Source organism: Taudactylus pleione, unplaced genomic scaffold, assembly GCF_031769625.1.
Source record: "Taudactylus pleione unplaced genomic scaffold, aTauple2 ptg000758l, whole genome shotgun sequence".
Classification (NCBI taxonomy): Eukaryota; Metazoa; Chordata; class Amphibia; order Anura; family Myobatrachidae; genus Taudactylus; species Taudactylus pleione.
This window is the reverse complement of record NW_028285160.1, coordinates 8,016,130-8,040,100: the sequence shown is the minus strand read 5'-3', so window position 1 is coordinate 8,040,100 and position 23,971 is coordinate 8,016,130. Positions and strand designations below refer to the sequence as shown.

Below are 23,971 nucleotides of genomic sequence, written 5' to 3'. Positions count from 1 at the left end.
GCTCCCATAGATCAAGTATGTTTTTCCTATATTTGTTTACCAAACTGATGATGAAGCTTGCTCTTTGAACAGAATGGCAAAGTTCAAACGGGCTGCAAATGTTTAAATGTAGCATTATTAGGTAGTGATGGTCAAAGGCACAAAGGGTTCAATTGCATTCAACCAAGCAGCACAAAAAAAAAAAAAAAGAAAAATTAAAATAAAAACACAAAAATAAAAAGAATTTAAAAAAAAATCCAGTCTTATAAGCATCCTAAAAATATATTCCCCAAACCCAGCTGGCCTCTTTCCATCACTTCCTTGTGTCGTATTCCCAGAAAAAAGTACCGTCAAACTTTTTTTCATCTCATAGTAAAATAAAATAAACGGCATTGCTGCTATCTGTATGGTGAAGTCTTTCTGTATCTTCTATTTTGAACATTCACTGAATTTTGTAGCAAAATGTTGTGGAGGTCCTCAGGGAAACCAAGGCAAACTCCCCATCTTTTACTCCCATCAGCCATCAGCTAGCAGAAGCATTCTCTGACCAAATATTTCAGCACTTCTAGCTGGCAGCTGATATTTTATTTTTATTAAAAAAATAAAATGCTCAAGAACTATTAGCTTTATAAAGTATACAAAATACCCCAAAAATTAAAATAAAAAAAGCAAAAAAGGAACAATTTCTCATTGAGGTACTAAATGCCTGAGGTAGTTTAGTAAAATGCATATTCATCTTTTTATGCCCTGGCCAACACCTTTCTACACTTCCCTTAGGTTATTCATGGCAGTGTTAAGTAAAAATGCAACCAAATTAAAAAAATGCCACTTGTTCAACACTGGGACTAACACTTAATCTCATCAATTTCCTTTAATGCTATCCCACCAATATTCCCACCCTCTACTATTTAAATTTTCTTCTTCTAATACAACTGGACGTATAAAGAGCAATGCCTTTTCTTTTTGAACCAGATAACTCATAAGAGAAAGCTTCATTAAACAAAGTTCTAAAATTGTTGGGGGAATAAGAACAATAAAAAAAAGACTAACAAGGTTTATGTTAACTTGTGAGAATAGATCAAAAGGGAAGTGAAGGGGGTCCTTTTTTTCGCTTTTCATTTTCCTTTTTTTTTTTTCTCTTTTTGTTTTTTAAAGCTGGGTTTCAAAAGTTTGAGAGCCTAAATAATACATTCTCAGAGACAGTTTTAATTGTTGCCTGGTCCTCAAACAGGTGACAAGCTAGTTGGCATTTAGTAACCAGTTAGCACTGACAGGTGTTGGGTGCCTGTCAATTACGCAGTCTGTCTTTGGTCTGGCATCTGTCTCTGTAGGGCCATGTTCCTGAACCTTTACTTTCTTCTTGGCTGGGGCTGTCCACTTTGCGCCGTCTTCTGCTGTTGTTGCTGCTGTCTTCTTACCTGAGCCAGTATTTCCTGAATTTTCCTCTGTGCAAGCTTAAAAAAAAAAAAAAAATTACATAAAATACATGCTGCAAATCCTTGTGTAATGTATTACCAGATACCAGTTCTATCCAACCCCTTCCGTTCTCATTCACCCAAATCAAGACTATGGGGGCCATGTATTAATAAACATGGCACTGCCACAATTAAGAGACTGTATTGTGTCGGATATTCCTATTTTTCTCACTATGTACTAAAGTTCTCGCAGCAGTAGCGATAATTGATGTCCCTGAAAGTTACATCCCTGGCTTTTTGGAGGAGTCTTCACATTTGTCAGAGACTCCTCTTTGTGCATCCGCAGTGTCATATGCGGGAGCCGGCAGGTTGCTGAAGAGGGATTCTCCTGCAAGATTGCCTTCATACATATGACGTTCTCAGGATGGCATAAAGCTACGGGCTAAACTCCTGGTACATAGGAGTCAGGCCGTAGCCCCCACTGATAATTGGGACAGCCTACAGCACTAATTAACCTTTTGCAAGAGATTTATCCGAAATCTTCTGCATTAGGCTGTTAATACATAGAACAACATTATGAAAAAACTGCTATTTCAGCATCATTTTATGAAAATTGGGCTTCATAAATAAGCTTTTATAAGAGTAAAATAAGAGTAAAATAAAAAAAAAACAAGCATCATTATCGACATGAGGTAGCATGGGAGTAGGTAAGTCAGGAATTGTTCAGTTTAACAAAACCTTCTAAAAAAGGACAAGTCAAGGTGTTGCCTTTAATAATAAATGATAGCTGTACTCAGCAGCTAATCAGATTATAATCATTGGTTGCTTTGGGAAACATCAATTTGTCCTCTTTAGAAGGTTTGATATATCTCCCTTTGGAGAGGAAAACCTTTCACTTACGCACCTGGCTTGCATAAAAGTGGCCTGTTATTTTTACAACCACTTGATCGTTCTCATCTGGGGTTTGATCACGGGGAACAACAACTTCTGCACTTGTTAGATTCTGAAGCTCATTAACCTGTAAGGAGAGGATTAAAAAAAATAAAATAAACAAAAACTGGATAGGACATTAACTTTAGCAACACAAGTATGCAAGAAGCCATTTCTTGGTTTGATCAGTAGTTATAATATTTCCTCACTGCAAAAAAAAAAAAAAAAAACTAATCTGTTCTTGCCTCCTTCATAATTCATGAATGCTGCAGAAATGGGCAGGTGAGAGGCAAAAGCACAGTATAACTCATGATAGAATCAGCACGCTGAAATGCAGATTAGCTGGCTGTAGTTGAGAGAGGAAAAGCCCTGCTACTGAGTTGAATGACTATTCACACTCAAAATAAATTGAAATCTTATGCCAATATGCTGAACGATACACATCACAAGATACGTGCAATCATACACTTAATCCTAGGTTTTTAAACTTTTTTTTTTTTGCTTGTGATATAGAACACCTACAATTTGACGGCAGATAAGAACCATTTGGACCATCTAGCCTGCCCTTTTATTGGTGCAGTTATTAGGTTTTGGGGTAGAGTTGAATTAGGGGTTTGGTTAGGGTATTAATGTTAAAATATGAGATATGGTAAGAACTTACCCTTGTTATCTCTATTTCTACGAAGTCCATAGGGTTCCACAGGATACCTTGGGGTATAGGTGTGACGTCAGTCGCAGGGCACCAAAGAGTTAAGCTTTCAGCCTCCCAGGATGCACTAGGTCCCCCTCCTATACCCCGCCCCCGGGCCAAGGCACCTCAGTTAGTTACCAAGCCATAGGCCGGAGGAGGAGAAGGAAGAGAGAGAACAAAGATCTGGACACATACAAGAATCACATTCTCACCAGAGGGAGACGGAAAACCGGTGACCAGAGCAAAGCCCATCTGCAGCACAGGTGCGACAGGGCGGGAGTCCTGTGGAACCCTATGGACTTCGTAGAAATAGAGATAACAAGGGTAAGTTCTTACCATATCTCATATTTTCTACTTCAGGGTCCATAGGGTATCCACAGGATACCTTGGGGATTTCCCAAAGCAGTATCCTTTAAGGGTGGGGACGCTCCTGTGCAGAAAGGAGAATCCGCCGCCCGAAGGAAGCATCCTGAGAGGCGAAGGTGTCAAACCTGTAATACCTCACGAAGGTATGGACAGAAGACCACGTAGCAGCCTTGCAGATCTGAACTGCCGAGGCACCACGTCGAGCTGCCCACGAAGGACCCACAGACCTAGTGGAATGAGCCTTCAGAGAAGGAGGGACCGGTAGGCCTTCATGAAGATAAGCTTCAGAAATAGCCATACGGATCCAGGCTGCCAAAGTTTGCTTTGAAGCAGGCCAACCCTTTTTACGGAAGCCATAGAGGACAAACAAAGCGTCCGACTTCCTAAACGAAGAAGTGCGGTCAACATAAGTCCTTAAGGCCCGCACAACATCCAAAGAGGCCTCACCCACGGAAAGACCCGGTGAGTTAAAGGCCGGAACAACTATTTCCTCGTTAACATGAAACTGGGAAACAACTTTGGGAAGAAACTCGGGCCGAGTGCGGAGCACTGCCCTGTTCCCATAAAAAACCAAGAAAGGGGGTCTACAAGAAAGAGCCCCTAACTCAGAAACACGTCTGGCCGAAGCAATGGCCAGAAGGAAAACAGTCTTAGCTGTTAGCCATTTAAGATCCACTGTGCCCAGTGGTTCAAACGGCGGTCCTTGGAGAGCCCTCAGGACCACAGCCAAATCCCAAGGCGCCACAGGTGGAACAAAGGGCGGCTGAATGCGGAGAACACCCTGCATAAAGGTGCGCACATCCGGGATTGTAGCAATCCTACGGTGAAACCAGACAGATAGGGCCGAAACCTGTACCTTCAAAGAAGCAAGGCGAAGCCCATGATCTAGTCCCGCTTGCAGGAAGGCGAGAATCCGAGACAGACGAAACTCCCGCGGTGCATAACCTCTCGGTCGACACCACTGGAAGAACGTATGCCACACACGATGGTATATCCTCGCGGGACGGTTTCCGAGCTCGTAACATGGTACGCACCACAGAGCTGGAAAACCCCCGGGACCTCAGCATGGCCGTCTCAACAGCCACGCCGTCAAAGACAGCCGAGTCAGGTCCGGGTGAAGGCAAGGACCCTGAGACAGAAGGTCCGGTCGTAGCGGCAACTGCTGAGGAATGTCCACGGACAGACCCTGAAGGTCTGAGAACCAGTGCCGTCTGGGCCACGCGGGAGCTATCAACAGGAGCGTCCCTCCTTCCTGTTTGAATTTCCGGATTACCCGTGGAAGAAGGGAGACCGGAGGGAACAGGTATGCGAACCGGAACGTCCACCGGACGGACAGAGCATCCACCAGAGACGCCCCTTCGTCTCTTGTGCGAGACCCGTACACCGGCAACTTGTTGTTGTGTCGGGACGCCATGAGGTCGATTTCTGGAAGACCCCACCTGTCCACCAGTAGTTGAAAAACGTCCGGGTGCAGGGACCATTCCCCCGGATGAACGTCCTGGCGACTTAGAAAGTCCGCCTCCCAATTTAGCACTCCTGGGATGAAGACCGCTGATATGGCCGGAACATTGCGCTCCGCCCAAACCAGGATCCGAGAGACCTCTACGAGAGCCGCCCGACTGCGAGTTCCTCCTTGCCTGTTTATGTAGGCCACGGTGGTAGCGTTGTCCGACTGGACCTGCACCGGGCGACCCTGGAGAAACCGCTGTGCCTGCTGGAGAGCATTGAAGACCGCACAGAGTTCCAAGATATTTATTGGAAGCTCCGCTTCTGTCGGCGTCCACCTGCCCTGGAACAAGTGTGGACCCGAAACTGCTCCCCAGCCCCGAAGACTGGCGTCCGTTGTCAACAGGACCCAATTTGGAACCCAGAACGGACGTCCCTTGTTGAGGTGGGTCATCTGTAACCACCACGCAAGGGACAGGCGAACCTCCTGGGTGAGCACAATCGTCTGGGACTTCAAAGACTGAGTCAGCCCGTTCCACTTGGACAGGATCAGATGCTGCAGAGGTCTGGAGTGAAACTGGGCGTATTCCACCATGTCGAACACCGACACCATGGAGCCCAGTAACCTCATCGCCGAGTGTAAGGACACCCGGCGGCTGTGCAGGCAACTGCGCACCCTTGACTGTAAAGCAGAGATCTTGTCCTCCGTCACGAAGATCCTTTGCTGTCCCGAGTCCAATAAGGCTCCAAGATGCAGAATCCTCCGAGACGGGATTAGAGTGGACTTCTGCCAGTTGATTAGCCAGCCGTGCCGTTGCAGCAGTGCAATGGTCAGGTCCAAGTGGCGTAACAGGAGCTCTGGAGATCCTGCCACCAATAACAGGTCGTCCAAATACGGCAACATGCGGACTCCCTGCAGCCGCAGAGAAGCCGCCATGACCGCCATCACCTTGGTGAAAACACGTGGTGCTGTTGCCAGGCCAAAAGGTAACGCCCAAAACTGGAAGTGGTCGCTGCGGATTGCAAACCTGAGGAACTGTTGATGGCGCCAAAGAATAGGGACATGCAGGTAAGCGTCCTGTATGTCCAATGACACCAAGTAGTCCCCAGGTTCCAGCGCCAGAATGATGGACCGTAGGGTCTCCATCCGAAACTTCGGGACCCGCAAAGACTTGTTGAGTGCTTTGAGGTTGAGAATCGGACGATATGACCCATTGGGTTTCTGTACCAAAAATAGATTTGAATAGAAACCCTGGCCCCTCTGGGAGAATGGAACCGCCACTATAACTCCAGCCTGGAGCATAGTGTGCAATACCTTCCGCAGCTCCGTAGCCTTGTTCCGGTCCGTGGTGAAGAAGCGAGCCGGGGGTCTGTGCCGGAAGGAGAGGGCGTATCCGTGGGAAACCACCTCCAGAACCCAAGTGTCTGTCGTAGTGGTCGACCAACACTGGGCGAACTGTAGCAGGCGGCCTCCCACCATGGGATCCCCCAAAGGGAGGCCCGGACCGTCAGGCCGCAGGCTTGTCATCTGGCTTGGGGGCCGGACGTCTGGTACTCCATGCCTGCTTCCGGGGCTTGACAGATTTCTTAGGGCCAGCCTGTCGAGGAAACGACTGTGGTTTGGGCCTGCCCTGGGCCCTAGATGACCGAAAGGACGATGGTCCCGAACCAGAAGGAGCAGCGGCCGACGGGAGACAAGCAGATTTGGCTGCCGCCAGCGTGGTCACAATCTTATCCAGATCCGGACCGAAGAGAACTTCTCCGGTAAACGGCAACGCTTCCAGACCTTTCTTGGAATCTGCGTCCGCCTTCCAGGATCGCAGCCACAAGGTGCGACGAGCAGCTACCGCTGCTGAAGAAATTCTAGACACCAGAGTACTAATGTCTAGAGCCGCCTCGTTGATGTAGGTGGCCGAATCACGGAGATTGCCAATCAACTCCGCCTGTTCGGCCGGACAGTCGGATTCAAAAGAAGCCTCTAATGAATCCGCCCAGCGCTCCATCGCTCTGGCAACCCAGCAAATGGCCATAGCCGGCCGTGATGCCCCCCCTGCAAGGGAATAAGCGGACTTCAGGCAGATTTCTACCTTGCGGTCCGTAGCATCCTTAAGGGAGGACATGGATGGCATCGGCAATGTGGCACTACGGACAAGACGGGTCACGTGAGAATCCACCTGTGGAGGGGATTCCCACTTAGCAAAATAATTATCCGCGAACGGATAAGCCACCGCCAGGCGTCTCTGCGGCTGGTATCTTTTGCCAGGTTGTTTCCACGCCTCCTCTAAATGGTCCACCAACTGACCCGAAAGAGGAAAGACTGTGGCATCGCCCTTCACATCTTTGAAAAAGGCATACTTAGATTTAGCCGCTGGGGGAACTTCGTCCTCAATCACCAAGGCTGTGCGGACCGCCCGAATAAGTCCAGGAATATATACTTTGGACTTAGCATCAGCGTCCTTAGTATGGAGAGGTTCCTGATCGTAAGGATCAAGAATCTCCCCATCATCAGACGTCCCTTCGTCATCCTCATAAGGAGCGGACAGAGACGCCACCGGCCTTTTATGAGGCCGCATCACAGACTCCCCTTGCAACACATCCGACAAGTGCTGTACAGAACTCGTCAGGGAGTTAACCCACGCTGGCTCCTGAGAACCCGGGAGCGGGGAAATAGGGAGACTGTGGGGTACCACCAATTGTCGTGGGAACCCCTGCATGGGTGACGACACCACAGACTGCTGGGACAAACCCCTCGGAGTAAACGCGGGCTGCGGAGCTAACTGGCCCACTAAAGCTGTTAACGCCTGAGCGAAACAAGCCCAGGGCGGCTCCTGTACCGGTGCTGTAACCGTAATAGGCCGCGCCATGGACAAACACTGCCGGCAAAGGCCCTCCGCGCTACCCTCCCCCTCCGCTAACGGTACTTTGCACGTGGTACACTGTAGCCGGAGGGGAAAATCACTTTCAGACATGATGGCACCACGTATGTGACCTCTCTCACCAATTAAGTATTAAATAGGCGAGAGACCACCCTGCAGCACCGCACCGCAAGGGCTTTAGCAGAAGAACAGGGACAGTAATAAAGCTGACAGTTTAGAGAAGAAAAGTTACAGGCAGCGCTAGCACAGTCACATACAATGCAGAGAAATAACAATTCCTGCACTAACAGCGCTGATCACTCAACTACACAGACACAGGGCCTGGTAGGACACAGCGCTGCATACACAGACCTGACCACAGCGGAGGAGAGGTATGCGGGGGGACCCAGACCACGATGCTTCCGTCCAGCGCTTCCAGCAGCGTTCACCATGCGTTCTGGAGAAGATGGCCGCCGAGGAGCAGAGAGGAGGCTGGCCTGGGGGAGGAGCGCTGCCACAGGACCAGTCGGCAGCATGCAGAGAGGGCTGTGTGCAGCGGGGGAGGCGCCGGCTGTGAGACAGGGAAGGCGCGCTCCCCTGGCATGCATTTAACCCCTGGGACGCCGCAGCGCTACCGCACTGCTGCGGTCCGCTGTCCCAGGGGGTAGTGGAAGCGCAGGTTGGTCGCCTGGCTCCACGCTGCAGCCAGTCCCCAGGGAGCCCCCTGCCTGGGGACTTAGGACCATGTGATCAGCGGGGACCCACCGCGGGACCCCGCTGCTTACCTCTGTCCCCCTTGAATCCGGCCATGGTCCGGAGCATCTGGGGTCACCGCTAGCTGTGACCCCAGACGCCCACCAGCATCCCCGGATCAGTACCGGCGTTCTGGTACCGGCGGGGTGTAGGGAAGACAGCATGGACGTCAGGACTGACTGTCCATGCTGTTCATCCAGATGTGCAGCCACAGCTGCATGAAGAATAAGCTTCAGGGGCTCTTCTAGCCCCCACTCCAACAGGTGCACCCGACTCCGGCCGGGCACCAAACTAAACTGAGGTGCCTTGGCCCGGGGGCGGGGTATAGGAGGGGGACCTAGTGCATCCTGGGAGGCTGAAAGCTTAACTCTTTGGTGCCCTGCGACTGACGTCACACCTATACCCCAAGGTATCCTGTGGATACCCTATGGACCCTGAAGTAGAAAATACTAAGGTCAGGGTTTGGGGAAAGGGTTGGGGTGTTAGAATTGTGAGGGTTTTAGGTTATTAGTGTTAGGGTTTAAGATTAAGGGTGAGGGTTAGGGTATTAGGAATTAAGTTTCAATAGTACAAAATAACCCCACATTGTTAAAAACACAGAACATAATAAAGTATGTGCAACAAAGAAAGTCACCATCAGTTTCAGAAATGAATTTGATGGGAGTGTATAAGAAATGGTATGCAAGCAGTGGTGACTGGCAGCACCTACCCTTGGGCAGCCGGATAAGACTTTTACAGGCAAAAGAGTCTCTGCTGGTTTGCATTGTTCGCAATTATGCGGACAAGCCTTTATTTTACTGGCCTGACTTTCACATATTCCCTTCCCTGTCCCTAATTTCCAGTCATGGGTCATCATTAGACAGATTCTCTGTAACTGGGAGGTATACATTGGGTACTATCCCTCAAGGACTGGTGAGCCCCTTAATGTATTACACAAGAAAATATCATCCAATTATCTTGGTGATCTGATAAACCCTAGTACGGTCTTTATTCGTGGTTTTCCCAGAGGGGTTTTGTTCCCGCAATAAGGCGGAACTGTTGGCATTTACCATATTACACAACACAGGTGGCTATAAGACTTTAGATTATCCTATATATTATATCCTCCATTGTGCTATAGGTGCTTTTTCTATGAAACTATAGTTGGTTTTATATTGTTAATTCAATTATGCTTATTTTTCTCAGCAATAGGTTTTCAATTGAATAGTGTTAAGCTGCGTACACACGGGACAAGTTGTCAACAATATGAACGATAACTATATCGTTTATAATTTCTTTTTTGCACTGAATGACCAACAATGCGCGTGGCTGTATGGACGATAACGATATCGGAGGTCAACCGTACAGGCTGGCCAACTTGCTCGATATCTATGAATTCTTCTTTAAATACTGTCAGAAATCGTTCATGATCATTGATGAAATCGTTCAATGATATCGTTCAATTTTAAAATCGGATATTGAAGATCGAGCAAATCGTCCTCTTTCTATGCAGCATTATACATGTTTAATGCCATTGATGAATCAATTATACTTTTTTTTCCCTTCATAATTCAGAGTGTGTTTTTAATTTTTATTATTTGATATTGTTGTATTCAATTCTTAAATATACTGGTCATTTCCATATTCATTTTTTATTAAATATAATAAAGGATAATAAAGAGTTTAATCCACTCATTTGGACTATATAGAGAGTTCTACACACACACACACACACACACACACACACACACACACACACACTTTAGTCCGTAGTGTCTCTGGGGGATTTTCACACCCTATTTGTTGGCTGCTATTATAGCCCTACACAAGTGTAAATAGATTCTTATGGTAAAATACTGTAACAGGCTTACTGTAATTACACCCATAAATATATGAAATGTAAGATAAAATCTCAAAAAGAAAGAATTTAAATAAACAAACTTAAATCAAAGTACAAATGTGTCCACATACATCATTCTCCCTATGCTACAAGTCGAGATAGCGCTGGGCGTCTTTTCGTGCAACTTTTTTCCTTAAAATGCATTTTATTCACAATAGGACAAAACAAAGCAGCTCATGCTGATTAAAATGATATGCAGCATGCCTATATTGTGTGTGTGATTTCGGCAGTGACACTGTAGCATAGCATCTCTTATACTTGACACAAACAAAAAAAAACCCTGAATGTTAACCAAACTATACTTAAAAATGAATGAGACTCATGTTACATATCTGTCCTCCAGTCAAAGGGTTCCGATACAAATTACTCAAACCTCACCACCTGAACTGAATCAATAAATGTAGGCCTGTTTATCTTCCTGAGTAAATGTGAAGATGTATAAAATATTTCATCTGGTGGTGATGGCAATTTCCAGTTGCTGCCACCTTGCTCCATTGTGCTCCCCAAGTATTCACCATCTCTGATGTCCTTGATTTCACCTGGGTAACTCTTTCCATCATATTCAACATGGAACCAGTCACCAACATTAACTAGTTGAAAATGTCTTGGCATCTGCTGTGATACAATTTAATTTTCATGCATTGTGACCTATATTTCATGGCTGCATGTGAATATCTTGTGCACATGGTACAAAGGGGCAATGCCCATTACTTTTCAATGCTAACCCGCAAATCCCTCTTACTAAGATATGAAGCTTGCCATCATTTTAGGTAACATCTTTTAGCGCAGTGATTCTCAAGGTCAACTATAAAGTGTTTTTACGCCATGGGCATTTGTAGTAAGAGGAAGAATACACTCATTTTTTAATCATACCCAATGAGGTTTACATATGGCTGCATAACCTAAGCTAAAGACACTGTTCCTCATCACAATGACAGATTCATGCAGCTGCTGCGATACTCTAATATTAATCCTCAACCCATAATGCACTGCACTCTACAAAATGGTTTTTCTTGATCTCTGTTGGCACAAACTCAGAATTTTGACTTTTTTCTGCTGCCCTCCCAACTTTATGCCATTGAGAACGAGCTTTAGTTTGGTTGTGAAGCAACTTTATCAAAGATACCATGGAGTGGCAAGAAAATACTTGCTCTACATGAAGTTGGAGTCGTAAGGGAGTGTTTCATGCAACACACTTCAAATGCCAGAGGGGTAAATCTTCCCATGTTCTAGGTTTATACAGTGGTTTCATTATTTCAGAAATTAGTTGTTTGGGATGCAGAAAGACTTCATTGTGTGTGTTTTTTTTATTACTATTAGGGTGCAAATTTGCACCTCATCAAACCATGTTCCAATCAATGAAAGGTCTGGCAATGCTACGGTTTTGCATGCATGGAAAATAGCGACACTTTACATGTTAGCTTTGTTGTACACATTTAACAGAACCCGTTTCCAACTCACTGTCAGCATATATTGAACTTAGCTGCCGATTTATACTGACCCAGTCTGTGCTCACACTACATTTATAAAAGCCTTGGTTAATGGTTATATTTTTGGGATGTAAGCAGACACGGGTGATTAGGGCACAAGTGGGTGGTTGCATCGCTAATGGTATAGAGCACAAATTGTAATTTCCTGTTCTATACTGAAACCTCAACATAAAAACCTACAAAAATAGAATATATAGCTATGGCTACAGACAGCATTTAATTTTTCAACGTACAGTTTTGCCTCCTTTGCCAATAACACGTCCAGCAGCATAAGATGGCACTTTAATATGAGCCTCGAGCTTAACTTCCTCCTTCGGTCCGAAGAAGTTTTCTTCTTTAAGTTTACCATAGATCCTTCCTTGTGCCTGCAGACGGAAAGCAAATTGCTTTAGTACAATCCAGTAGCATCCTAAATACTGTAGAAACTACTAATCTTGTGAATGGGCTGTATTTAATTGCCATCAAGGGGCACAGGCTCGCGCTTAGCAATTTTGTCATTTCATTTGATTGTACCATTTTATATTGGTACTGAAATACACAAAAACTCTCAAACCATCTGGTTTGGGGTCAGGATATTCACATTTAAAAAAAAAAAAAGTGCATCTCATACAAAGTGTAGCAGATCGCTCATCAGCTGGTATTTGTCCACGGCTTCTGTCAAAAGTATTTTTAATCTGGGATTTTCAGGTCATGTGACTGTCTAGACTGCAATCAGACCGATATGACTGAGATGACACAAATAAGTGAAGCAAAAAGGGGTGCATCTGGACGGCGAGGGGGATCCTAAAAAGGAGTAGATTCAGGACTTGTTGCAAAGAGTCAGTGAAAGGTAAGGATCTACAAAAACACCAAACATTGCCATTGCAGACTGAAGATAGTCCAAATGCAGTGCTCCATAGGTAAGTACATTAAAACAAAAATGATGGCATGCATGCACCACTCAGCAATGCTCTAGGCGATCTCAGACAGTTTTAAAAGCTTTTGAAACAGATCCGCTTTTCACCAATTGCTACATTAATCTGCATAGGAGCCTCAGCCATGTAGACCGGGGTTGACAATCTGTGGTACTCCCAGCATGCCCTGCCACAGTTTTGCTGTTAAGACATGCAATAACTGTGCCAAGTCATGCTGGGATGTGTAGTTCCGGAGGTTGCCCATCAATGATGTAGAAATGTATATTGGTTATTCTAAATCTACACCTACTTTAAACTGGGCTTCTGGTGGTCCAGTGATGATCACCATTCTCAGCTTGGCGTCCGGTCCCTCTGCTGGAGCAATCTGGACAGGGGAGAAAACATCACACAATAGTGTTACAATTCTGGCAGCGCAAGAAAAATTTGTAAAGAGACAAGAATGAGGAAAGCGTGGTACCTTGATAGACGCTCCTGCAAAACGTGAGAGTTGCTTTATGTGTTGTCCTTGCTTGCCAATAATTGCTCCTACGGCCAATGCTGGGATGAAGAGATGGACTGTTTCAGACTCTGGTTGTTGCTGCAAGGAAAAGAAAACAATTAAATATATAAAACATTCTCAGCTAATGGATATGGACAATGATCATTTTTTGGTGAGGAGATGGGGAGCAGCTGTACAACAAGAATAGGACTTTAAAAAGACAGACTTTCCTAAATATTTGTTGCACTTAGTCTGGTTTATGAGCAATGTGGTTACCAATTCACTGTTCCCCAGTACTTACCCCAAAAGGCGGGTAAGAAGTAGAGGTTGTAGGTGAAGGCACCCCAACTGAGGGAGGGGGCATGCCCGAAGAGGAGGGTGGGAAAAGTCCCAATGCATTCAGGTTCAAACCGGGTATCAAATGAGCTTGTAGCTAAAGAAAATAACAAAATAATCACAATTTTAGAATCTTAAAAAGTAGCATATGTAATATAAATACACACACACACACACACACACACACACACAAATGAAGGCCAAACACAATGTTTTTACCACAGGGAATTAGAAGCTTGGCAAACACTCATAGCTCCTGTAGTAAAAAAACATACAGTCTGAAAGACGGGCCTTTGCACCTTCTTGTAATCTTTGCTCTCAGTGTTCTTGTAGGATAATATGCATAACTATGATGAAATACTGGTACATATGACATGCAAGGAATGTAGAAGTCATTCAGCATAAAATAGACTTTACCTTCAAATACACAGAACAGTTAAGTTATCAATATGCGCACGGTTTTGAATGTCAGCCATATTGCTCAACCTATATCCAGTTTCCAAAATATGGCCTTCTGTTAAAAACCCTTTTTTCGTAAACTCATGGTCAGATGCCTTCCACCACAATGTGATATTTCATTGGATTTACAATATACATGGATAACAAAACCCAAATGGTCTGTCCTTCAAACACACACAAAACTAATCTTTGCAAAAACAAGATGGCCAAATGAAAAAACTAAACCATGTGCACCATTTTCTTAGATAAGCCCCATACTTCCGATGAATGCAAATGTGCTTTCTGGGACTGTACTCCAAAAGGAAAATTATTCAACCCTTTTAGTTTGGTTTCCAAGGCTTTGCCTACAACCTAGTGACCACCACTAACCAGACCACTAGACAAACTCTTGTGGCTCCGCCTATACAAGGCTCTATTCGTTATTATAGGTTTACATATTTTGGAATCAAATTTGCTGGCAAAAGCAGAAAGCCTCAAGCTCCTGAAAAACATTCAATGGCATACATTAAAACATTGCTTAATAGTAATGTTAAACGGAGCACTGGTCGTAGTTGTACTAGAGTAAATTGAAGCTTGTTTTATACTAACACACAAAGATGTAGGAAATGTTCCCCCAGTACTAAAGCTTGTATTGTGTGTACTCATGTTATATGGATAAACAATGGACAAAGTGCATTTGAACCCCATATGTTTCATATGTGGCCAATTGACAAAATCAGTTGTTTGGTATCAATGAAGCCATCTGCAATTTCTTTGAAAAGACTACCTAGCAGGAAAACTATTAGGTACAGGTACCCCCTGCCCACACACCCAGTGGAATAGGTCCCAAATATTTTAGCTTTGATCTACTACATGAAACTACTTTACAGCTTAGTTTTGTCAGCTGCATACATATTTACAGAAGGCAACACTAATATATTAATTACACCATTAATGACAGTGATCTGCTGTTCGCTCTACTTTTAAGACTTTTTCTTATTACAAAAAAAAAAAAGTGAAAGTAACTCTGGATGTGTTTAATTAAAGTACATACATTGTGAAGCTCTAGTTTCCAAAGAAACATTAAGAACTCTGCTAACAATTTAGCAGTTATCAAAAAGTTTCAACATACTTCTACAGACTGGTTGAAAGTGGAAGCTGCGTATCAAACTAAACTATTCTGACAGCATAACACTGAGCTTCTAGGGCGAAAGTAGTAGGAGCTCACACACACAGTCACATTAGTACCTAAACAAAGGGCTTGATACAATTTTCCAGTGTTCTATTCTAATTGAATGGGCTTGACAATATAGAATAAAGCACATAAGTGAAATAAGGCAAATCACAACGTTTAAGTGAACTCATTTCTTAGCAGCACAGTGTTCTCCAAAAAAACATACCCAACCACTGGTAGCATACAATGATCTTGGAAAAACAAGTTTGCAGAATAAGGGGTTAAAAAAAGCATTTTTGCAGCAAGATTAATACTCTAGCAAGTCAGAGAATCTGGAGCATCATTCCATTCAGGTTGGATCATTTCCGTTCCAGCTTTGCAAGAGGTTATAGGAATACATTTCCACTTCCCACTCAGCCAGATTAGGTGGATGACTTACATTCATTGCCGCAATATCATTTTCATAAGACTCCCTAATTTTCTTCATCACCTCTTCCTCCGCTTTGGCACAGGCCTCAATGCTGCCTTTTACGGTTATAGTTCGCTCAGGATTATATAGCGTCAAGTCTTGCAGTCTAAGGCCATCAAAGATAGATAGATAGAATGGTAAGAGTCGGACAGAGGGTTACATCGTGAAGAGATGAAAAGACAGGGCTCGGCTGGACTTTATCAACTTACGGAGATATTGTGATTTTTGTATCTGTGTCCTGTTCAATTTTCTTCAGGTTTCTTCCTTCCTTGCCGATGAGACGGCCAACAAAATTGTTATGAGCAAGTATCTTTAGAGGAATTTCTTCAGTGCTAGAAATACAAAAAGTTAGTATAATTGACCCTTATTTTTTAGGCTGCTGAATTTTTTATTATAAATGTAACGTGGACAAAAAAGTAATATCTAGAAAGAAGCGGTTCTATAGAAAACCTATGCACCATCTTTATATTGAACACCTGCAGTCTAGAAAACCCGGAATGGTGGTGAGCCTGAAAGTTTAAAAGATACCTCTCCGCAGTTGGATTCCGTATTAGTTTATCTTTTACACTATTCCATGTTTTGGAGAGGTCAGTGATCCGGGATTAGATACCAACCAAATACATTTAGGGCCTGATTCAGTGGTGGACGCAGTGTCTATATTTGCGCAATTGAGCGATTCGCTTCTGTGCATGCGCAAAAAGTCCTGGAAACCCCTACAGCGGATACGCACCACTGAGTGTGCGCAGAGATCAATGTTGCGTACATGATCGCTCTCATTTGAGCTGGCGGTGGAAAGCTATGGGTGTTCTTAGGACAGGGGTTCCTCAAGCCACACTATCAGTCCAGGTTTTAGGGATAGCCATACTTTAGCACAAGTGACTTAATTAGTACCTCAGTTATTTTGATTTAACCATCTGTGCACAATCATGGATATAACTAAAACCAGGACTGTTAGTGTGCCTTGAGGACCGAGGTTGTGAATCACCGTCTTAGGAGGTGGTTTTGAAGTGAACACAAAAAAAAAAAAAAAAAAGATGGGCGTGTTATGGGAATGTCACGGGCGTGTCAGTGAACAAGGCTGCATTCTCAAATGCAGAGCCGTAGAGGCCATGTTCAGAGAGACACACTGTGCGAGCCATAGGATGTAAGTGTTGATGGTGATCGCAATGGTGCAGTCTTAGAGCCCAGCAGCGGACCTGCACGGTCCAAGAACAGGGAAAGTGGGCGTCTCAGGACTTGCACTGTCTGTCGCAAGGAGAAGGCTGAAACTAGCATTTGCATATTATCGCAGCTGTGAATCCGGGAAAAATTTGCAGCGGTGCATACATTAGCGTCCATCTCTGACCCTTAGTGCTTAAATGTTTAAAAGTCGCCATTTCCTACTCATCTTGCATCTAGTGAGACACACTTTCTCTGCAGCTGTAGAGTTTTGTATTGTAACTCTTCTGAACTAAAGCATACTTATATATACACAATGTATAAAATGGGTATTTTTTTTTAATCTTAGCTCTCAGGAGTTACTTTGTATGCATTTTTTCCCCTGCTATGTTTAATTGTATTTATTTAAATCCCTGGTCATAATTATTAGTAAATGTACCTTGGTCTTTGCAACACAAAGTACAACTAGTTCACTTAGTATTTTAAACCTCCTTTATGTTGAAAACAGGGGACTGATTGAATTTAAAATGTGTAATGCTATATGCACAGCAAAAAAAAAAATAAAATCTAATGCTGGGTACACACTGGCGTATCAATTGATCAGCCAATATATCTTGTGTGCGTCGGTCAGCGTGTAGCAGCGTATGCTTAAACGTCGTACAGACATATCTCGTTGGCTGTGCTGCACAGCCGATGCCTAATATATCTGCAGATATATTGGGGCATTGTGCTGTGTGTACGGGCTCAGCTGACCTGACCGCCGGTACACTTGCACTAGAGGTCGTGGCGCGCCGCCTAGATGACAGATGATGGTTGTTCAGTGTGTACGAACAACCATCGTCTGCAGATATATCGGTTGTAAACCCATCTTAAGTCAACCGCCTCCTCTGATTAAAACACCATGGGGCTTGTGCAATAGGGTGCGATCTGTACTACAAGTCTTCCCGTACTTTAAAGCGGCAATCATGATAAGGCAAAACCAGCTTGGTTTTGCCTTTAAAATGATTGTCGCTTTAAAAATACATGTAGACTCGCAGGAGTTTCTGCAGCGGCTGCAGATAGCACCCTATTACATAAGCCTCTAGGGTCTTTGTACACCGGAAAGTCCCTCCGCAGTGACTGTGTGCTAAGCTCGTGACAGTCCAAAATTCAAATAGGGGAGTCACACAAACTGCCAGTGAGTCCCGGCTGGCGATGTTTGGCAGTGTTTGGAGTGGCATGTTGGTGCGACTCCCCTATTTGAATTTTAGACGGAGCTGCAGCCACAGCTCTGAAGCCGCCACTGTGTCACACACTTAGCACACAGTTCCTACAGAGGGACTTTCCAAACTCACTATATATTGGAGGTTGACTGGAATAGAAGCATTAATGGACCATGTATAGAAAAGAAAAAAATAATAAACTTTATGCTGGGTCTTCAATTACTATTACCCTTACTGTATTATCTGGATTGTATATAAAAGGGGTTGATCACATTCGTATGAATTTAATGCATTTGTGATCTATTACCAATTAGTACAAAAACTGATCAATTATTGCCAGTGTTTTAGAATGTAGGCAAATGCATTCAAGTTATCTACCTATAATCAGACAAATTTAAAATTCAAAAATAACTATCAAAACAAAATGCTTGTTCTCCTTGCACTGAGAAGGGGACGTTACAGCCACAGGATGGATTTGCCAAAGAAAAAAAAAAATACACCCAAGAACCACAAAGCGGACTTGCAGTACACACCTCGTACTCTTTACTTACAATTTGGTATCCTGAGCTTCCTTCTGCATGATCTCCATAATTATTTTACAAGCTGTTGAACAACCTTCAGGAGTAGAGTGGATAGTAATTGGTTTCTCTGCCGCACCGGCATTTTCCTTACGGTGAATATCAATTCTGGGAGAAAGATATAGAAGATTACTGATTATGCTTTCAAAAAAAAGACTGCACATTTGGAAGACTGTAAGGCCTGCATAAAGGTGTACCTGTCACAGTGGTGTCAGCCATGTTGTGAGCCTATCGATTTACAGGACTTTGTGGCACCACGTGACCCGCTAGGCTTATTGATCAAGACTGTTCCCTTCACCGTATGTAGGGTAGTATATTTAAATCTTCAGTACTTTGGGTCAGACTATAAGAGTTCCAAAGTAGACGTTCTTATATTACATAAATCAACATACACATTACTTTTACTTCTTTTACCAGGTGAACTAGAAAGCACATTGTTTCCACAACATAATAACTGCAATGACAATTCATCTTATGCAATGCGGTCTACATTTCTCATGGGAAGCTTCACCTAAATGTTAAAATATTAGCGAGAGCTAGATATATAGATATATACACACACAAACAATCCACTCTGGCACTTCAAAGAAATGCTAATAAGGCACGGCACTCCAGGGATTTTATGAAAGATATTTATCTAATAAGGTACATAGGTCACGCACCTCATTAGAGAAATATCTTTCAAAAAATCCCTGGAATGCCGTGCCTTATTGGCATGTCCTTGAAGTGCCAGAGCGGATTGCATTTATTGGATAGCAAAGGCACCCAAGCTGGCTGAGTACATTGGATGTAGGAGGGCCCAATTTTGCAGTTGAGGGTAAAAACACAACATTTCGGGGTGCTAAACCCCTTCTTCGGGATACACATAAACAAGTGCCACCTAAATGAAGTGCCGCCTAAATGAAGAATGGTTTTTATTCACATCAATCCATGAATCGTGATATTTCGGTCTGCTGTGAGACCTTCCTCAAGACAAGTCGACTTACCAACAGGAACTGTTGGTAAGTTGACTTGTCTTGAGGAAGGTCTCACAGCAGTCTAGTTTTTATTCACATCAATCCATTTCATTCTTCATTTATCAAAAACCTGGTGAGTGCACTGTTTTCTGGATGTTTTTTAATTATACACACACAGTATAAAATAAAGTCCCTGGCCGGCGTCCGTCTGTTCATGCTAATCTAAAGAATCTCTGGATGGATTATGACAGTTTTTACTACTCTAAAGAGCATTTGTCGAGGAAGTTTTAGGTGTATGACACAATGTATGAAAAAAAGGGAGCCGAGCAGTGACAATTTTAATGAAGCAAGTCAATGAATTAAACAACGTCCAATCGCTTTGACTTACAATGCCTAAACAGTTAAAAATGTAATCACAACGATGGAATTTTATACCATGTAGAGATTGATACGTATTGTTTGGTTTCTCCAGAAATAATTGATGTAAACCCTTATTTACTGATAGAAACGGTACAAAATTTTAGTTGTCCCTTTTTGTTTTTTTATTTCATTTATGTGAGAAACGATTAATTTGAAAGTAGCCCATTTCCCGATAAGAGTCTGCTTTGGCATGGCAAATAAAAGCACAGGGACAGACACTTAACGTGGCTGGACATGACTTAAGTGGAGACTCTTTTGCTCATGGGACAACTTTACATGGCCCTTTTGCGTGACATGTCAAAACTAAATCTTTTCGGGTTGACATCAGAAGGAAAAACAACTAAGACTATAGTCGTAAATTCCAAATTGCTCCTGTGCGAAGCCGGGAGAGCTCGCTAGTGTATGTCTGTATGTATACGTTCCATATATAAAAACAAAAAATGAAAGTTCCTAATGAAGCAGGTGCAAGGGGAGAGGACATGCAGTTTAGTGGCACAGTGTCTAAAGTTGGCTGAGCAAATAGTTTCAAATAAACTTACTTTGACTGAGTCTGTTTAGTAATATTTCTGATGGTGGCCCCTTCCTTTCCGATTATTGCCCCTACGAACTGTGTGGGCACCAGCATGCGCAACGGAACCTCCGACTGAGGTTTCGGTCTCGCAGCAGCACCAGGGGACCCCTGCCTGGGAGGCCCCCTTTGCCCAAACCCACGCCTCCCTTGAGGGTGTGGCTGCTGCGGCTGAGGCTGTTGCTGCTGGGTGGGGGCTTGTTGTGTGGCCATCTCATCAGGAATGTAAGTCACCTTAAGGGAATAGTTTTCGAGCTGATAGCCGTTCAGTTTTTCAAGGCCCCTGGTTTGAAATGGAGCAAATGCAGAAAGATAAAATAAAAAAAAAGTCAAGTTTTCAAATTAAATTTCATAAAAAAGGTTTGACTGCTTAAGAAAAAAAAACAAAAAAACTAATCAAACACTGCTGCTTAGCTATTTGACTTTTTTTTTAACTTTGCACTACAATAAGGTCATTTTTTTTTTATATATATTTATTATTAGAATCAATACACTATTCTTTGCATTGTGCCTGGAGAATTTTTATACCTTAACTTTGAATGTCAAGACAAGAGACTGCTTTATACAAAACTTTTCAGTACAATTTTAACTATGTTCGGTTTTATTTCTAGAAATGTACACTGGTTGCATACTAAGCGGTTTGTAATAGGAAAGTGGTAAAAAAAAAAAAAAAAATTTTTTAGAAATTATCCATTGTACAGGATTTCATCATGGATCTGATTTTTCAACTCTGCACATATGAGCATACTTCTAATGTGGGTTATAATGACATCAAACTGAGCACAAACTCACATTTGCACTCAACTGGATTTGTCACATCGACTATTGTACATACTTGGGAAAATTGCATTTAACAGCCTTGTAACAGCCACATAGGGCGCAGTCCCATTCATTCATTTACTTCGATCAACAAAATATAAGCAAAATTTTCCAGCTAGCCACAAGGAGGCAGAATAACCAATGAAATGCTACCGTTAAAGTATCCAGAGTATACAGTGGCAGAGAACAGATGAATTAACGCTTTGCTAGTAAATTATTGTTCTTAATGTCTCCCAAATGTAAGAGTAAAAAAAAAAAAAAAAACACTGTCAGCAAAGTAAAAAGTCTCCTACAGTAGCTTGGAAAAATAAATAAAATACAAGTTTTACTCAAAAAGCACCAACTTATTAGGGGTCTCTTACTGAGAGCTTTATAGTATTACCTATTCCTGATCTACAGATACCACCAAATAAGCCACCAAGTAACTTCTTTCCCTAGGTCTTGTTAGCACAACATTTCTAATCTAGATATGTACACATTTTATGCAAGACTCTCGTCAATATGGTCCCTCCAATGTATAGATATTTTCCATGAAGAAAGTCAGCCTTGCAAGTCAAAGCTCTAACACAATTAAGAGGGAGAATATAAAGATCGATAGATAGTGGGTTTGTTTTTTCTTCTTTAGGTTGCTAGGTGACTATCCTGTTTTTGACAGTTGCCAGTGTTCGTGGTATTCGAGTTGGCCTAAGAATAATTTTATCTACTATAATTGCCGACACTCATCAGTGCCAACAGGGTTTATTTCTTCTCTGTGCGAGAGACAATACTTACTGTCTAGCGTGTTCCTTATTGGCATAGGTTACATTCACTACTGCAGTCTCCGTGTCAGTGTTCACTATGGATGTTGAGAAAAACACCATTACTTAGTCCACTTCCCAAATTTTTATTAACAAAACAACTAGACTGAGGTCTTTTATACCTTGCTCACAGTTTTCCACTGTCCCATATTGTGCTAAAAGACTGTCCAGTACCTAAGGAACACGAGAAACAAGAATTAAGAGAGCATTTTTAGAGACATTAACACTTGATTTTATCAACTTTGAATAATGAAGGTCAGAAAAGGTATATAAACTTTGTTTTCATATCTATTTTTTATCAATTTTCTTTACAATAGTTGCAGGTTTATAAAAAAAAAAAAAACAAACAAAAAAAACCTAACATACAACTGGTCATACATGGCTGCCTTCACCATCAATGAACCAGCATAAACATCTTGTTCTTTTCGTCTCTGTAAAGTTATTTAGATTGCGGTAATCAAACTGAAACCATCAAAAGAAATCACAAAACGCAAAGAGACTGCCAAGTAAGCAATCAGCTGGCTGGCAGCCATGTGTGTGGTACTGTACAGCACACGCAGTCATATCGCCCCGATGGATAAGCCACACTTCGCGTGTCCTAAAAACAAACTTCTCATGTATTCTAACAAACTTCTGGAAGCACATAAGTGCATTCAGCTGCAAGGTGTGCATAAGCCAAATCTTAAAATAGCATAAAAAATAAATAAAAAAAACAATCACACCCCCCTCCCAATAAAAAAACAAAAAAACAAAAACACTCAGCAAGCCACATAAAACAAAACACAGCCTTCATGCCTGGAAGGTGTCAGTGAGTAAGGTCTTTCGTCAATGGAGCAAAAAAGAAGGGAGAACGGTGCAGGCAGTCATCAGGTTTCTTAAAATTCCCCATGCCCATTGGCTAACCATCAAGTGCTGGAGTTTTACCACCATGTGCAGGGCCACAGCCGCCCTTAACTAAGAAAATGACAGACTCATTGTGCCAGAGAGGAAAGATTAAGCACAGGATTCCCCTAATACATAATACAAAGCAGTCCTCCGCTGGAAAAGCCGTAATGTAATATCCACTAAGGAGCATTTAAAAATGAGGTGGGGATTAAAGAGTGAAGGAAGGAAGCTGAATAGACCAAACGCATACAGGTACAACACAATACATTTACCTGTTTCACCTCTATTTTTGAGCTGAAACCGTAACAAAAAAAACGTAAAAAATGTTGCAGACCTGAATGTACCCTCTATTCTGGAATTTTTTATGTAACAAAGATGCGCTTTCACTCATCTCTGCTGCAGTCGCACCAAACAGCGTCTCTTGGCGCACCTGGTCCCGTGAAACACTGCTAGCACCAGGAGTGGTTTTTTTAGCCTTTTTCTTTCCAAAAATGCATCTAAGCCGCAATGTGATGCGACTAGGACGTGCGGATTCATTTGATATATGACGCGAGTCTCTCAATCAGCATGTCAAGTGCTACATTGCAGCGGCCACAGCTTTTTTTCCCCCACACCAAGTACCATTTTCAGTCTCAGTCGCACACAGATACACAAGTGTCACATATCAAATTAAATCAGCACAGTCGCCAGGTGCGGCCTCATCAGATCGCAAACGCTAGCAGAGTTGCACGGAACACGACTGCTCACTCACACCAGGCTTGTCGTGCCGCTTGGCGTATTGAGGCTAGATGAGAAAAAACACATCTGTACCTAGTTACTGGTTCTGTGTGTAAACACATTTATCCAAACTGCTGGAAACCTATAATGCACTCTGTGGCTCCTACGTCACTAATGGCAAAGGTGAAGGAAAGCTGGAGACGTACACTAATGTTAGATCTTTGAGGCCAGTGATAGGAGTGGCTGACCTTGCATTCT

At 43.1% G+C, this 23,971-nt stretch overlaps 1 protein-coding gene across 1 annotated transcript in view; it reads right to left on the bottom strand.

Annotated features, from left to right (window-relative positions):
• Positions 1-250: 250 nt before the first annotated feature.
• The window catches only part of IGF2BP3 (insulin like growth factor 2 mRNA binding protein 3), a 100,798-nt gene continuing 77,077 nt past the window's right edge, over positions 251-23,971 (bottom strand). Inside the window, exons 4-15 of the mRNA XM_088457361.1 lie at positions 22,234-22,285; positions 22,086-22,149; positions 20,467-20,778; positions 18,525-18,659; positions 15,823-15,945; positions 15,584-15,719; positions 13,498-13,629; positions 13,176-13,295; positions 13,008-13,082; positions 12,038-12,169; positions 2,299-2,412; positions 251-1,433 (exon numbers count right to left, since the gene is read on the bottom strand). Of these exons, the coding sequence (XP_088313487.1) occupies positions 1,329-1,433; positions 2,299-2,412; positions 12,038-12,169; positions 13,008-13,082; positions 13,176-13,295; positions 13,498-13,629; positions 15,584-15,719; positions 15,823-15,945; positions 18,525-18,659; positions 20,467-20,778; positions 22,086-22,149; positions 22,234-22,285 (1,500 nt within the window). The 3' untranslated portion in view covers positions 251-1,328. The remainder of the gene's footprint in view (positions 1,434-2,298; positions 2,413-12,037; positions 12,170-13,007; positions 13,083-13,175; positions 13,296-13,497; positions 13,630-15,583; positions 15,720-15,822; positions 15,946-18,524; positions 18,660-20,466; positions 20,779-22,085; positions 22,150-22,233; positions 22,286-23,971) is intronic.